Source organism: Seriola lalandi, unplaced genomic scaffold, assembly GCF_002814215.2.
Source record: "Seriola lalandi dorsalis isolate HSWRI2012SDOR001 ecotype SW California unplaced genomic scaffold, Sedor1 jcf7180002053835, whole genome shotgun sequence".
In the NCBI taxonomy this organism is placed as follows: domain Eukaryota; kingdom Metazoa; phylum Chordata; class Actinopteri; order Carangiformes; family Carangidae; genus Seriola; species Seriola lalandi.
The window spans coordinates 623,381-640,772 of NW_019524388.1; the positions used below are offsets into that span (position 1 = coordinate 623,381).

The 17,392-nt window shown below is 41.0% G+C and overlaps 1 protein-coding gene across 5 annotated transcripts in view; it reads right to left on the reverse strand.

The window, feature by feature from the left end:
• Positions 1 to 17,392, reverse strand: part of elavl4 (ELAV like neuron-specific RNA binding protein 4) — a 77,745-nt gene that overhangs the window by 11,025 nt on the left and 49,328 nt on the right. For all 5 annotated transcript variants that reach the window (XM_087172818.1, XM_023401942.2, XM_087172817.1 and 2 more), the window contains exons 5-6: positions 15,493 to 15,646; positions 2,464 to 2,689 (exon numbers count right to left, since the gene is read on the reverse strand). In XM_087172818.1, the coding sequence (XP_087028944.1) occupies positions 2,464 to 2,689; positions 15,493 to 15,646 (380 nt within the window). The remainder of the gene's footprint in view (positions 1 to 2,463; positions 2,690 to 15,492; positions 15,647 to 17,392) is intronic.

Here is a 17,392-nt window from a genome sequence, read left to right on the forward strand (position 1 = left end):
GGAAGCCGCTCCAGAAGAAAAATACCTTCCAAGCTCTGACTTTGATGGAGAGTAAACAGCACGACCGGCTTACTGTTATTGAAAGAGAGAGGAAATTGTATAAGTATGCATTCTGTCTCCAATTCTGAAACATTCTTGTTGGATTGGATGATAGACCGTAATATCATACGATCACCTGTTTCTGTCTCGGTCTTGTAGTCGAGGTTAAAGGTAACAAGACCCCAAGGAATAAGCCCTAACCATCTCTAGTGTTGTAAAACATTCAAACTAAAAAAAAAAAGGACTGTTTGTGTCATCAGTGAGCGACAGGAAATGAACAGGTAGGATGCCATATATACAGTATGTCAGCTGTACACTGTATATATAAAGTTAAGTGATGGCTTGGTGTAGAGCTGAATGACCTGGGCAAAAAACTTTCTTCTTTCATATGAACTCAATTTAATTAAGTTGCAACAAGGTTAAAATGCAAATCCTCAAATTAATTTCGACATCATCTGTTTTAATTTGCCCTTTGTTCACTAGATTTAAGACATAAGTCTCTTAAATAACTTCAGGTTTTAATGCAGGGACTAATGCAGTATTTAATACCATAAATTATGTCTTGCATCTGGCAGATGTATTTAAAGTGAGTTAAACTACAACAGTGCACTACAACGTTAAGGTGCATTGTATCATTATGACCATATAATGCAGAATTAGGCCTTGAAAGGCAAAATGACAAAGAATGCTTATTAAATGAATCTTTTTTTGTTTGATAAACATTTACAATATTTGAATCCAAACACATGTTTTTGCCCAGGCCTCAGAGGGAATATTCTGGGAACGTGTTGGCTCGATGGCAGCATGATGAAATGAGGGGAAATACGTAGTTGTGAACGACAGAACCCCACAGTCTCTTATGAACAGTTCCTCTCTGATCTGGGTGGACCCACACAGAGTGCTCACAGGACCTGATTTACTGACACCTGCACCAGGCGCAGAGCTCACACCTGTTGTTCTAAAAGGGGACGTATTTTTCGGGCATGAATGTTAACAGGAGAAAAGTTGCATCATTGCTGATACATAGACATTGTTATGACTCATGCTCTCTACGTGTAGGTGTTACATCCCCTGTTCGAACACTGTAAATGGCATTTGGTGCAAATGTTTTCCAAATCAGGCCTGTTGTTTAGAACAGACGTGTTTCCTTGATTAAATGCATTTATTGTCAAGTTAACCAAGAATAATTGCTACTGACTTTAGGACTGATGACTCAGTATCAGTACTTTTTACCCCCTAGACTTTAAATCTCTCATATCCACACATGAAATAGCAATCCTGTTTGTCATTTAATGATACCAGACACACATTAGATGACATACTTGTTTTCTCAAATTTATATTATTATGCATAAACTACTTTGTGAAGTTTGCTAATAAATACATAAAGTAGCTTTCCATTATTCTTAGCTTGGGCACATTAACCTGGAGATTCCCAACCTTGTCAGCAGATTAACCTTGTGACCCCATTCTTATTCTAGGCACTTTGTTTAACTTTATTTCTTCATAATGTCTGCAGAATAGAGTTGGGAAAGAGGAGGAACCACTGGCTATGAGAAGTATATTTCCCACTCTGAATTCTTAATCAAGAGTTTTCTTTTAATGATCTCCTCAATGTTACTCAACATAGGAAGAGGTGATGCCTCTGGATAATGTAACAATGCATGATATGGTCATCAGTTTTTACTATTTTAACTTTATGGCTGATTGCTTGAAATGCTACATTAACCTGGCTTCTTCTCCTTAGCGACGGCTTTGGCCGCTGTTGGTAGAAGAAGCCAGAGCAGCAGCAAATTCAAAATGTTTCCTTGCTGCAGCTGTGAACAAAACATGGCACTATGTTTGCCAAAAGGTTACATTTGTTCCAAAATTGTTATTTATTTATTCTGTAGATTGGATCAATCAACCAGACATTTTCACATAAGCTGGCAGCTGGCAGCTGTTATTATGCATCTTTTGCACTGGTTGCTCATTTAGAGATGTTTCATGTCCATCGATGCCTCATTCATTAACATTGTCTGTAAAGAAATCAATGGGACTTAAACATCTAGAACCAGGAGCAGTCGAAATAGCTCCTCCCACTGCACCACTCAAAATGACAAATATCAAGCTGCTCGTGTTCACTGTTCAATTACAGTTTACTGTCAAGCAGGACTGCTTTCCGTATGACTCCACAGAGCAGCCAATCATTTCACATCACTCAGGCATTTTGGTTGGGTCACCACATTAATATCAGAAAACCTTAGAATGGATCATCTACTAAGGTTGGGAAACTCTGTATTAACAACACCTTTAAAATAATATTTCTCGATATAAATCTTCATGCTGTGTGTACGCTATCTGAAAACGTTCCCACCCCATCCTGTCTCTTCTCTGTCCCGCCTCCTCCTCCATGTTTATCTCCATGTCCCGCCCCAGTACTCACCTGAACCTCTGAGCCTGGTGGTGGAGGGGCCCTGGGTATCGGCGATTGGGGGACTGGTAGAGTTGTGACAGAAGGGCTTGGCTGGTCTTCTGGCTGGGGTTGTTGGCGAACTTGACTGTGATGGGCTCGGCAGCACCCGATGGCTTCTGTCCATTCAGGCCCTTGATGGCCTCCTCAGCCTCTATCCTCTTATCAAAGCGGATGAAGCCCACACCTCGGGAGCCACCTGCGGGGCCAGCAGATCACAAACAAACAGGGGCCCCTTTTACTTTACAGAGTTTAATGGAATATATACAGTCTATACATACAGTATGTACTGTATGATTAATTAAATTCTAATTTCTTGTGTTTTCCCAGTCCAACAACGTTAAACATGATTTTCCCAAATAGTCTGTATAACTTTACACATGGGAGGAAGCTGTGACACCAGACACTGTTGATGGCTGTAAAGAAACTCTTTTAAAAAATGAATTAACAACTTAGAAATGACTATATTTTGACAAAAAGGAATTGAAGGTGACTGTGTTTCACAATGTAAAAAAGAAGCAAAGATTACACACACAGCAATGATGCAGCTTGATAAAATAATATTTTGCAGGTGATTGCTAAAACTAAAACATTTTCTATCAATCAAGACATTTTTCTCTTCCATCCTTTTTCTACAAAACAAGTGAAAGCAAAAAAGCATGATGACCAATTTAATCACAAGGCTTTGTGATAACTACTTTGTGTAACTGAATTGTTGTGAGTGTGTGTGTGTGTGTGTGTGTGTGTGTGTGTGTGTATATATCATTTGTTCTCAGGTCTCTCTCATAAAAGACACCTTGATCTCTCTGAGAGCTCCTGGATAAATTTAACTTAACTAACTAATGCTTCCAGAAATGCAACAAAGAGCATTCAAACTGGTCTAACTTAAATTCTTTATTTTTTATTCTTATTTATTTAAAATTTTTTTGCCTGATTTAATTTTATTATGACATCTATGACCCCATCAACCCCACCTAACTTAATGTGCTGCATTAAACACAGGGACTGAAAGTAGGTTTGGAGAGAGGGAGAAGACGGACATGAATAACAATAACAAACACACACACACACACACACACACACACACACACACACACACACACACACACACACCGGCTGTAGATTGAGGATATGTGTTATGGCATTGGCCATGAGTCCATTTAAAGACACACAGTCCATTCTTCCTTCATGCTAGCTCCAGTCACAGACAGCCATACACACTCTCTTCATGCATTGTTCTCAGTGACATTTGAGCCGTTTCCTTGGAGATATTTTTGACTGCCACCTGAGAGGAACATTTAGAGATGTGCTTCCTGGGAGGTCCTTTATTGGTGTCTGTGAATGCTCTGTGTGTTACTAACTGTGTGTGCGTGTGTGCACGTGTGTGTGTGTGTGTGTGTGTGTGTACACGCACGCACTGTTATCTATTAATGGATGCTGTGCCTTGTTTTAATGAGGCTGCCTAGATGGCCCAGAGGATGCTTGCTCAGTGACAGCAGCACTCTGCCGAAGAGACTATTTACATAACACTGTGTGTGCACACAGGCATGTCTGTGTGACTGAGACTGAATAAAAGAGAGGCAGTGAGAAAGAGGGGAATTTTGTGTTTGAGCATCATTGTGTGCAGTCTCTGTCTCACACATAAAAAGCCCTCCTTATTGTTATTCCACATTTTTGTACAAGCCATCCCTCTCCCCATCTCTTTTTTATATTTCCTGTTGGCTCGTCTCATGACGCTCGCTCCCTTGAATTCTTGTTCGGAGAAGCACCTTGACCATCTCACTTCCCCTTTTGTTCTCTTTTTCTCTCCGGGACACAGGCACCACAAGGTTATTTACTTTCCAGCCAAGCTGCAACATGAAAAGACACCTTTTGAAAACCAATGATTAATGAAAAGTGTCTTAAATCTCCTTACAGTTCGAGTATTGGGTATACAATTAAGAGGATTTTAGGTAAAGCTTATCATTTTCTGCTTCTTGTTTTTCCACAAAAATATAAAGTAGAAATAAAATTTAATTTTATCTGTATTACAAAAAAAATTGATTTTAAGATGATGCACAAATCTGGCTAAAAGTCACATCAACAATTTGCAGCACGAACACTTTAGTTTTAAAGAGACTAAGTAGCTAATTTGCACTTTCTTTGCAATTTTCTCACCTTTCAAATACTGGAAACATTTTCTTAGCTGTCAACTTTTTTCTTTTTTTTTTTCTTTTGCACAAAATTAAATTATGTTTTTGTGTAAACTGATAAAAAAAAAACTAAAACGTGTCTAATCAAGAAGGTTGTTTGACACCAAGAAACAATCTTAACTCATCATCTTCACTGACCACACACACGCTGCAAAGCACAGACCTGAACCACAGCATTTTCCGTACGCCTGTTGGATGATCTCATTAACTCGTATTCAGTGTAAATTATTCTGTTTTATTCTCTCTCTCTTTTTTTTTACCTCTCTGGCTCTCTCTCCCCTGACAGGCTTTCACAGTTTCCCCTCCCTTACTTCCTCTTATGCCAGCTCTGTACCTGTACATTTTAATTAGCTTGTCAGAAGCAGAAAAATAACAATTCTAATGGGATCTACATAGTGCAAACAACAACCAATGCTGTTCCTACAATTTTCTTCATTTATTACTGTAGTTGTCATGAATGTGCTGTGTGTGAGGTAAAATGACAGTCACTGCTCGGGGAGAGCTCTTTCTGAGCTCTTGTCACTAACTGTAACTGGTAATGGACATAAATCTAGTACGCATTAAAACTCCTCTAACACTATGCTTCACCTTGATAATTGGAACCTGCCCAATTTCACAACAGTCTTCTGCTGTAAGGCACTTAGCAACTCCAAAAGCCTTGCTCAAGGGCACCTCAGCGGTAGTTAAGGAAGAGGAGAGCGTTGCTCATTCACTTCCTTGGCTGAGGCGAGAGAGGAGAAGAGAGGACTGTATTTCTCCTTTAATCCTCACACTTGTTTGGCCTTGAGCTGCTCCTAAGCTGGTTCTGGCTGGAGGGCCTCTAAACGAATGCTTGGCATACAGATGAAGGCAAACACACACATGCACACACACATGCACGTACTTAAGTAATGACTTGAAGAGGTGCTATTGAGACTGAAGTGTGAAAAGAGGAGTAGAGATGTCCAGAGTGTGTGTGTGCGTGCGTGCGTGCGTCCGCGCGCATGTGAGAGAGAGTGAGTGATTTTATGCATGCAGTTTTTCAGCTACTTGTGTCCTTGAGTTTAAACCATAGCACTGTAAGGAGGTGAGCGAGGTGAGGTGGCAGTTGACCCCCGTCACCCATAATTCTGGCAAAAAGAAAATGTAGGTGTGCACACACCATTGTGATCGCCTCCTTTGTGTCTGCTGTGTCTACTTGTGTCTGTAGGCCACTGTAACAAGTGCAGTCTGGGGCAATAATGTAATCCGCTTGCTCAAGATTTCAAACTTGGAATGGGAGTAAGCCGTTACTGAGAGCACTAACATATCCAGGTAGTGAAACATAATGGGTGTTGTTTGGATCAGATACAGCAGAGTAAAGTCGGCCCTTAGTCGAAGTTTAAGGCTGTGATGTGAAACACTCATGTTGTACTCCGTTTAGTATCATTAGAGAGCAGGAAGGGATCAATGGAACTTTAAAGGCGGAATATCTGATGGCGGTGTGAAATGTGAACTCACTGATATGAAAACATACAATGTCTGTGATACTATACAACCAAACAGCACTCATCAACATTTTTCTGCCGATTTGACCTGACTATCCACTATTCTGTGTTTTCACTTTGCTTGGTTTTCTTTACAACCCCGTAAGAACATGTTAAATAATAATTCTTCAGCTTATTAAAATGATCAACCTGCAGGATGGACAGACAAGCCTGATAATTCTCATTATCCTCATAAATCTTCACATCACATCTAATGCTGAATGTATCTTTATATCATGTTCACTAGGCATCATATCAGTGTGTCAGATACTCCATTTAGGTTTAATGCGTTCTGAAGTTGTCACATCAAATCAAATCACTCACACACTATAAAATAACTGCAGGACAGAACAGGATGGTATATTATCTTCTACTCTGCAGAATTAGTTTGTTCAAAGATAAAGTTGGCATTAATCTGTAGTTTATTTTTTTTTTAAAAATCCCATGTACCTACTGTGAGTCCGTCTCTCAATACTTTGACTCCCCCATATTGTTGCATTCAGCCCCAAGCCCATGTGTTTCTACTGAAGTCATAAATGTCTAAAAATGGCACTCAAGTGAGAAGTTTTTCTGAAAACATTGGCTGAGTACTTTACTTAAAACAGCAAGGCATTGTCGTTTTTAGCGACAGGATTCATTTATGGGAACTATTTTCAGCTGCAGATTAATACACATTGAAAAAACAAGTGAGTATTTCTGGCAGCAGGATGGTGTGTGTGCGTGGGATTGACTCAAACTAAACTGCAACGCCCATGTTGGTCATAATGAAGAAGCACATCACTCAGTGTGGCTCATGTGGTTTGTTTTTAGACAAGAATGGAGATCTATGCTCACTTATCAGTGGGATCAGTTCATCGTTGGTTTACACTTAAATATTATCCCGTTTTTATATAAGAAAAAAACTACTTGCAGATGAAATTAATAAACCAGTTTTAGATGAAAAATCTGCTCCGCGAATCCACATGACTCTGAAAGTGTATTAAGCAGTTTTTTTTTTTTTATTACCACTCTGTCATGCCATATTAATGTAATAAACCCTGAGAAGGGTTTATTTTTCTCCTGTTAAACATTATAACAAAAACAAACTTGCAATCTATGAAGCAAAGCTGCCAGTCTAGGGAGTCCAACCTAATGACTGTCCTTTCAACCAGCCCCAGAAGCCTAGGCTACTTATCAACTGCCAGCCAGCCATACAGGCAACATTAGAGCACAATGTACTTACTAAGGTACAGCAATCTGTCTTTCTCTCTCTCTCTCTCTCTCTTCTTCTCACTCTCCTTTTCTGCTCTCCCTCTCCTCCACAGTAATCAACAGAGGCTTATGTAACTCTCTCTACCTGTGCTTATCTCTCTCTGACACACACCGACAGGCACATTGGCTGCCTTACTAATAACACGCTACCTCAATCTGGGGAGGGGGAGGTGTGTGTGTGTGTGTGTGTGTGTGTGTGTGTGTGTGTGTGTGTGTGTGTGTGTGTGTGTGTGTGATGGTGGGGGGGGCAGAGGGAGACAGGTTGGGGAATGAGAAGCGAGTGCTGTGCAGGGGGTTGGGACGGGCAAGGCAGGAATGAAAAGGAGAAAGGGAAAGAGTGGGAATGAGGAGTGAGGAAGGAAAGGACAAAAGGAGAGAAGGTGATGGGGGAGAGTGTTAGGAGGTGACAGTAAAAGGATGATGATGAAAGGAAACAGTGCTATTCTTGCTTGCTCCTGCCCAAACAAAGCCGCTCTTTCTCTAAAACCCACTATCATTTCCCCAAACACTGACTGACTGACAGAGAGGAATGACTGCTCCTCTGAGAGACCAGAGGAGGGGAGAGAGGTAAGAAACCTGGCTGCTGGGTAACACACACACACACACACACACACACACACACACACACAGTTGATCCATCTAGTGCACTGCATCCTTGCAAGCAGGCCCATACACTCTCTGAGAAAGACGCATGCACTGATGCAAACATGCATAAGCAAAATCTTAAAATGTTTCCAGGTTTCATCTCCCATCCTTTTATCTTTTATTTCTGGAGCTATATTGTGCCAACTGTATGAAATGATTAGACTTGCCTTTCCAAAAGATTTATAATATGGCAGCGGCAGAAAGAAACACTCTTCCTGCTGTCTTCTAATTAGAGGGAGCGAAAAAAAAATGCAATGTCCTTGTTTTAAGTAACATTAGTGTGCCTGGGTACAGATGGCGTTTGAAAAAGCAGCAAGGGGAGAGATGCAGATACTTTGAAGAGTGGAGGTGCCCTGTGCTTTAGCCTCTGTCAGAGCAGAGTTTCAACCATCTGTCTGGTGTGTGCGCGCGCATGTATCAATGCACATATCTGTATGTGGCTGTGCGTGCATGTGTGTCGGCCACCACGGAGATAGTATGCGCTCTAAAGATTAGAGGAAAAAAAACAAAAAAAACAACTAAAGGCAGTGAGACAGGAGACGATAGCTCGAGTCAAGGCTGCAGTCATCCCACCTAGAGGGTACACCTCTCTGCTCGTATTACCTTGACCGTTCTGTTCTCTACTACTGGACAGGCAGAGAACAGGGAGTCAGTGTGGTGTCAGTCTGAAAGGAAGCATCCATTATTCAAGTCAAGAGAGGAGAGAACATACCAACTGTACAGAGGGAGGGTAATTCCTTTGAGAAAAAATTGTGTTATTGAAATTCACAAGTACGCCATGCAAACCGAAAATCAAACTATAGAACCGTGCAGGTTTGTGAGGAGACTTCTGGGGCTCCTTTTTATTGGAGAGACTAGTACAAGTAGCACTGCGAAGTGGCATTTCCCTGACCTTGAAATGCATGTTGTTTTTGGTATTTTTGCACCCAGCGCAGCAGGCGTGGCACAAAGGTGAAGGAGAGGCAAAAAGAGACATGAGCTCCATGCAGATGAGGCAGCACAGCAAGGTTGTTGCGAGTTTGGAAAAAATTGGCTTTGATTGTGCACTGAGAGCAGAGGGCTTGATCTGTTTTCAATGCTACATCACAGACATCATTTTAATTTGATTTCACCAGTAAGAGCAAACTAAATGTTTGACGGAAATGTGCAGCTACAGAATAAGACTGTATAACAGGAACAATAGTGACTTTTACCATTACCTATGATCCACAGTTGTACATGTATGTGTATATATATATAAATGACTGAATGAAAGCTTTCCCTTCAGTTGATTAAATCACTACAGTCATCTTAAAGTAGCAGGACAAATAAAGGTGCCCAAACTGCAGGTTATTATGGAGAGTGATGCATTAAATGGACCATGTTTATATTATGTTCAACCGACGCTTGCAGAATAATGTCACAAATATCTAAGCATCTGCCCACCTGAAGCTTGTCAGTTATAACTTTCTGGGGACTCTTTGGATTCAGTTAACACAGTTTGATCACAAATAGTGAGACAATAAAATGTAATGCTCCTCTCTTGTTCTTGGTCTGTCATCTATCTAATGCTCTGCTCATGTCTCTCTCCGTCTGTCTCTCTCTTTCTCATCTAAAAAAAAAAAATACAGGAGGATGGCAGGTGTGTTCTTTCTGGTATTTCTTTCCAGGTTATCTGGCAAGTAAATGGTGTGTCTGTTAGAACGAAAATAGCTTTGGTTAAATTTTCCAGGGGTGAGTCACGAAGCAGGTAATCTTCAGACAGTTTTGTGAGCAGTGCCATTATTGTTGCATGTAAACATAATTAAATTCTTTACAGCCTCAAACAGAGACGCTGACTGCACAGCTCCCGTGTTGATCACTGACTTCCAATAAAAATGTGCAACGATATACACGGCGAACATTACATGACTGGACTTTCAATACCACCATAAACAATTCAACCTGTGCGTGCGGCAGCATATTTGTAATGCCGCATGTTTGTGCAATGAACTTCTCAAACAACGTTATGTTTTTTTGTCTTGGTGGAGATAGTCTGAGATTTTTTTTCTGAAAGCTCCAATATACAGACGACAACTTGGCAGTAAATTTGACTGAAATGTCTGAAAAAGCTTTCAAACATGGATGCCTCATGCCAGCCAAATTTCAAGGTAACTAAACCTTAATTTAATGCTATTTTGATCATACACTCCGCCTATCATACAACTGTAGCTCAATCCCAGATAATTATTCAATACACTTTTTATTAGTAACACTGGCACTCATCGTCTTGAGTAGCATGATGGCATGAACAACTTGTTACCGTGGGAATGTTTCCCATTGCTACCCTCTAATCCCCACATGAAGGGAACATGGCATCAGCCTTTTCACAGCCAATCCGTACACACACACTGAGCAGCAATTTAGTTTCACATCTGAGCTACCGTTTATAGAAGCCAAGTCTGTGGATCAATTGTATTTGCAGTCATTGATCAGGTAAGCATTGACCTCTGCTCGTATACAGGTCCGGGATGAAAAACTAGGAATAGCCAAGTATCGATCCAAAGCTGTCTCTGATATTATATCTGTTTCAAATTGAGGCTCGACTAAACCAGCTGTCAGAGCACAAGATCACGGCCTGGCTGCCTTCCCTGAAGGTTAGAAAAGAAAGGCCAGAGTGGGAATCCAGCCTGCACTATTTGCACTGATAAAGAGACAGAATATGCTTATCCATTCAGAAGGAATCAATAGAGGGTGAGGGGACAGAGGAAGAGATGGACAGATGGAGAGATATCCTTGTCAAGTCGATGTTGTGTTCGCTCTCTGAGTCTCTGGGGCAATTTGGCAGTTTCAGTGGATTTTGTTTCAGCTGCCTGTGACTGTGAATGATGCTAACAGTGATGTTTTTAAAGTTCCTTCTAGTCCTTATGAACATAAGAGTGACTGCAGGGTGCATCTTGTTGATGAGGAGGTCATTTAGAGAACAGACTTCATGTTCCCAATTTAGCAGAGCAGGAGCTGGGGATCATCCGCCCATCTGCCAATGGTCACTGGAGAACATCCGTTACTCCAACAACTTTATGCAGCATTGCTGTTTCTGTGTATTTCTGTCTGTGCATCGCTCACAGCAATCACAGCCTATTCCATTTCTGTGGACAATGTAAGGGTGTGTCTTAAATCAGTCCCCAGTTCAGGAGGAAGAGTGAATCACTGAGTGAATTGGATTTCAGGCACTGATTCAATAAATATGGGGATGAGTCACTGATGACCTGCAACAAGACTTCAAGGCACCACATGATAATGTCGCATCAACAAGTTATGTCCCTGAAGTCAGGAAGACTAAAACATAAAACTCTGAAATTAAGAATAAACTCCACTAACTGTTCTCGTAGCTGTAGCAATGAATACATTTTCTTCTCAAGGGATTCTTTTCTGAGAAGAGACTGGAACAACAGCTCCTATCGCAGACCCCCTGAGCAGTTACGTTACTTACTGAACCAGGAATGGGTTTGATACAGACCACAAATCTGTCCGTCCCTCTTTTTCTCTCTCACCCTGTCTCTCCTTTCTTGTTCTGTACTTGTGTTTTTGGCAGTCACAGGAGAGTTTTCATTTGCAGCCCATTTTCCTCATAATAGCAGCGTGTGTGTGTGTGTGTGTGTGTGTGTGTGTGTGTGTGTGTGTGTGTGTGTGTGTGTGTGTGTGTGTGCTGCCTTGTGTGCGTACACCTGTACCATCATAGAGCAAAGAAAAAGACGAGTCAATGATGCCAGGATACTACTCTCAGGGCCCTTCTAAAGTCCTCCATGTTTTTAATCACCAGCAACTCTAACATCTAATTAATCATTAACATTTCTCCTGCTGATCCTTAATCCTCTGAGGACACCTTGCAGAACATCTCTCTCTCACATTATCTTTGTTTCTGTGTGTGTGTGCATATAGTATATGTGTGAATCATTGTGTGCTTCAGTTTTGAGGCAGGTGGGTAGGGTGGTAGTTAGGATAGCAATTAGTGTAGTCGAGGGTGTCAGCAGGCTCACAGTGCGAAAACGATGTACATAAGAGTGTGCTGACCAGGACACCTTTTTACACTGGTGCATGTACGAATTGTTTGCCTGCCAGTGACACAGTATAAGCACCTTCCAAATAATACAAGGTTAAAAAAAAAAAGTGAGGAATCAAATAATATTTGTTCTGCTATAAACTATTCCATTAGCTTTGATATCCTCTCGGAGCCAAGTGATGCTAACGTTAGCTTCTGTGAAATACAACAGGTGGCCAACAACAGATTTAACAAGCGGCATTAGATCAAAGGTGGGAAAGAAGTTGAATTTGGTGTTTCATTTAATTTAGTTTCATTCATTTCTGAAACTCGCCCCAAAAAAATATACAGTTTAGGAAAAAGGAACAGGGTATTCCTAAATATTGATCAAACTAATGGATAATAATTTGAAAAAAGAATTTGCAACAAAAGCTGCTCATTTCTAAATGTGATCTATTAAATGTTCATATTGTAGACAGATTTCTAGAGAGAGAGAAGGAGAGAATAATTAGTTTTAGCTTGTTTTTACAACACAAGTTAATTGCCCTTAATTTAATAATTCAACCTTGTTTTCTCTCTCTTGTAGTTGAAAATAGAAAAAATAGGGCAAAAAAATACACACCTCGGAAGCCAGCTGTTGGATTTATAACATGCACCGCAATATTACCACGTTGTTAGCAAAAGTTTTTTATTTTATTTTAGTGGATCTAATGCCATTGAAGAAAGAAATGTGTGAAAATTAAACCTTTAAGTGTCCCAGGATGTGAAAGGAACGATTATGTGAAACTCCATTTATTTTCTCAATTGAGCATCTTCCTTTGATCTGGGTGTTCATATTATTCCCAGTAGTGGAAATGAACTGCTGCAGCACTTTATCTGGACACGCTCGTGAGAAGGCTCCACTTTAAAACTGACCTTGCGTCAGTCAAGAATGAACACAATGAATTATTCAGTCTCTTGTGAATGCAACCTATACTGAGTGCATCAAAACCTTGGCTTCCTGCGATCACTACTGCCTGTGATTAGTTTTTTTTTCCTGGTGTGTGTGGCCCAAGCTGAGAAACTAAAAATCAGGTGTGTGTGTGTGTGTGTGTGTGTCTGTGTGTGTTTGTTTGTTTGTTTGTTTGTTTGTTTGTTTGTGTGTGTGGCTGTGGTTGAACAGATGTGTTTTCCGTAGCCTTGCTCTGTGTTGCGTGGCTGTGTTGTTTTATAGGGATTCCCCTGGGTCTGAGTAGCATGGCGGTATGACAGGTCTGTTAGTTAAAACAGATAAGCAGGCGATGTGCCCACTTCATCTAAATGTGTGTTGATGAGGGTAGAAATGGTCCTATCTTTTTTTTTTTTTCACCTTTCCCTTCCACTGCCACCCGCCCTAGCTCTCCCTTCACTTCCTCCCTGTTCTCATTTCCTCTCCTTCCCACGTAGCTGTTCATCTACGCCCTCTCGTACTTGCTTTCTTTCCATTTTCTCTGCTTCCTCCCAGCTTGTCTGCATCCCCCCCGTCTCCTTTTCTCCTCTCCTTTGTTTTCCTTTCCTCTGCTTTCCCCTCTCTTCTCACACTCTCTCCTCCTCTGCTCAGTGTGTACAGACAGGCGTGCACTTCACTGCCAGCAGTGATTTATTCTGCTTAGGCAAATGAGTGTGGCTTACAGCATGCTGCTCCCTTTCTGCTTCATCAGTACACATTGCACATAACACTGGAGCAGGTTGCAGCCTGTAGGCACACACACAACCCCTGAAATGGATCTAAGAGACACGCTGGAGGGGTTCTTCTGCAATACAATGGGCTGATGTGATTCATTCCTGTGTTTTGGATGTAGTGGAATGTGTAATTGAGCATGTATATTACGCAGCTTGTGTCTCTCACAATAATGACTGTTTTTACCATGGCGGCCTCAGCTGAGGTCATGGTGTGAAAAATTGCCTATTGAGGTCACTCACTCACGAGGCAATGCTTGGTGGATGGTAGGGCTGAGCAATGTGATTAAAATCAGTTCATTAAGGTACTGATAAGAACATTTTCCAAGACATGATACGGTGAACGCACAAAAAACAATCTAACCACTGTTCAATGCAATTAACTGTGTCACACTGATTTTCATGTCATCAGCCAAAACCCTTCACTCACACAACACAACACTTTCAGTAACCTGTGTAGCAACAATTTTCATGGAATTGTTAATTCTGTAAAATTATGTCACATGATCACATCATCAAAATGTAATTTAACTGAAACTCAATTAATGATAATATTGTTTTTATTGCGTGGTAACAAGTGTTGGTGAAGAGGTCTAGACTTAGTCTCTGGTGAAAATTTACTACAACACAAGTTATGTAATATTACTGTCATGTCTCTCTTTTATTTTAATTGGCACTAATCTGCCGTTAGTTAGCAAACCTGACTATAGCTGTTAGCTGTTAGCTACTGAGTGAATGATCACTGGGACTAGAGACTTGCTAGGATAGTAGGATAATTTTGTACATTTATACAATATTGCCTTCCTTGAGTACATGGAGAAATTTAAAAAACACCTGGAGGAAAACATGAATGCTTCCTGTTTAGACTGGGGGGGGTGCGCTTGAACTTCTTGTGTCCGAAATGAGTACAGACACTTGCCAAAACACTTTTTCACAAGTTTTCATAGATACGGAAAGAAAAGCATCTTAGAAAAATGATCCTAGGGGAGACTTGATAGCTGAGTGGTTAGGGCGCATATCACATCTACACAACTGTCCTGAGCAGCGAGTCCCTGTTTTGACTCGGCCGGCTACACTCTTTGCTGCATTTTATTCCTCTTCTCTCTATCCCCGTGTTTCCTTTACCTCTTCTCTGTCATATCTGGTAAAGGCATACAAATGCCCAAAAAATAACTTTAAAAAGAAAAAAAGCTTTTTTTTTTTTCACCTGGCAAATTTTTTTCCCACCTGTTTTTCCCAGATGGAATAAACAAATTCAGAAACTTTGGAAAGATTATTCTGGCAAAAAAAAATATTGACATGTTTTTAAGTAATAAATACAAGAGAGAAAACTATTTAAATCAGACTTAGAAAATGGATCACTGGAATTTTTCTTTTTCTCACTTGCCTCTCAGGACTTCCGCGATTCTGGAAATACTTTAAAAATATTAAGGCAAGATGTTTAATTCATCTTTCTGAAAAGCAATTGCTCAGACATAAAAGGCACAAACTGAACTAATATTACCCATGAGTCCAAATATCAAATTCTCACATGACCATAGAACACAAAAAAAAAAAAACAGTGTGGCTGTGTACATTTAACAGAATCAGGGACATGGTGTATCAATGTATAAATATAGTGTAGTATGTGTGTATGCGCCTTTACTGTTCGGCTGATCGTGTGTGTCCATGTCAAAGTGTAAAGAGAGAGGAGGTGCTGCCCCATGGATACCTGTGACCTGGTCGACGAGGATGCGGGAGGTGATGATGCGTCCGTACTGGGAGAAGAGCTGCTCCAGCTCCTTCTGGGTCATGGTCTTGGGCAGGCCGCTCACATAAAGGTTGGCGTCACGGATGGAGGCTGAGCTGGGTCGCGCATATGACACCTGTGGAAAATGAAACAGTTTTAGGCCTTGTATGAATAAATTAGGGCTCCCATACTTTATTACTTCCACAGGGAGGAAAATGTGACTGTATTTTCTTAGTGCACCTTGCCTTGGAGATTATCGTTGTCAGGAAAAGATTTAGCTGCTTACACTGGAGAGATAACACACTCGTTTGCTGGGGGAGGCAAAGGAAATTTTGTTCCCTTGTGTAAAAACCACAGGTGTTTTACTTTGAAAGGGCAGCTCAGGTAGCCAGGGGAACAGGATTAATAGTTTGTCTAAAAAGTCTCTCCATTCACCCTATTGATTTCAAATGCTATTGTGAGATAAAGTATGAATTAATTAAAGAGGTGAGTTAATGTGTTGTGATTTCAGCAGGTAAAATAATTAACACATTAGCAATGACCCTAATAGTAAGCAACCAAAAACCTTTAAGCTTTTAACCGAGCACCATTTAGCCTCGCAAACTGAAGAGTGGATTTCTCAGTTTAGTTTTATTAAGCTGAGATACAAAATGTGTCAAACTTTAAACATACTTTCTGTTTCAGAGAATCTGCTATTGGAGTAAACTGTCTGTGATTGTAACCCTTACAGACAGTGTGCTGCAAAAACACATGCAGCCATACACATATTCACAAACAAAAAAAATCCATTACATTTTTGCCCTTGCAAACCTCTGCTAGACACCATGTAACCAATAATCCACCCAGTTTCACTCAGTTCCTCATTGTCGCACGCTGCTCCTCCTCCTCATTTCCACATATGTACAGACACACAAACGCATGTCCATAAACATGCTAATACGCACAGATTTTAATGTTATAGTTCCTGTCCTTCTACCTAGAATATACTGTGTGTGAATGTCATCTCTAATGGTGCCAATGTCTGGAACTGAACAACTGGTTATAGTGTGCCGTGCAGCTCCTAGCAGTAGCTCTCTTCCAGTGAACTTTCACTTGTCAAATGTTGTCCCCAACATCTTCATGAGCAGACTTCATTTTGCTCCAGTGAAAGTTGCATAAATCCCATTACTACTGCTGCTGACTGGAGCAGCTTTCCCTTGCAGTGCTTTCATTACCCCCGACATGTGGAGATGTAAGTCATCAAATAAGGTTAAAGTCAGGCAAATATGGTGGATATGTAGTCATATCCTTGAGCAACAGCATGGAAATCCTGCTGAACTCTAACGGTGGGAGAATGGGATTGGGAACAGCTGGCTTTCCCCATGTCTCACTTCTCTTCTCTCCTTGTCAGCCAACTCCAGATGTCTAATCCATCAACACCTCCTCAAGCTGTGAGCGGTATTGTGTACAAGTGTGGTGTGTTGCATGTGTGAAACAGGAGTGTGTGTGTGTGCGCGCAAGAAAGTTAGAAAAACCGCAAGTGTGAAGATTAAAGTGTTCACAAGCACACACTGTATAAATGTGTCTGAGATTATGTGCATGCGTGTCACTGTGAGCTCCTCTCACCTTTGGCATGCTGCTTCTCCTCACACCTCAGTAGGAAAGCAGCATCGCAGCCATCGCTGACAAAATCTGAGGTGTCATGGTGGAGGAAACCACAGCAGCGAAACCAACTCAAAGGCACTACAGAGAGACACATCGCCTGAGAGCATGTGAATCTCTGGGCCAAGCGTTTCCTCACAAGTGTAGTGGCAGAGAGTGGGAAGGGTGTGACATGAAAGAGCGACAAACTTAATTTTAGAATTACCGTGCTGCCTTTTAATTTACCTTGTTACCTTTAGGG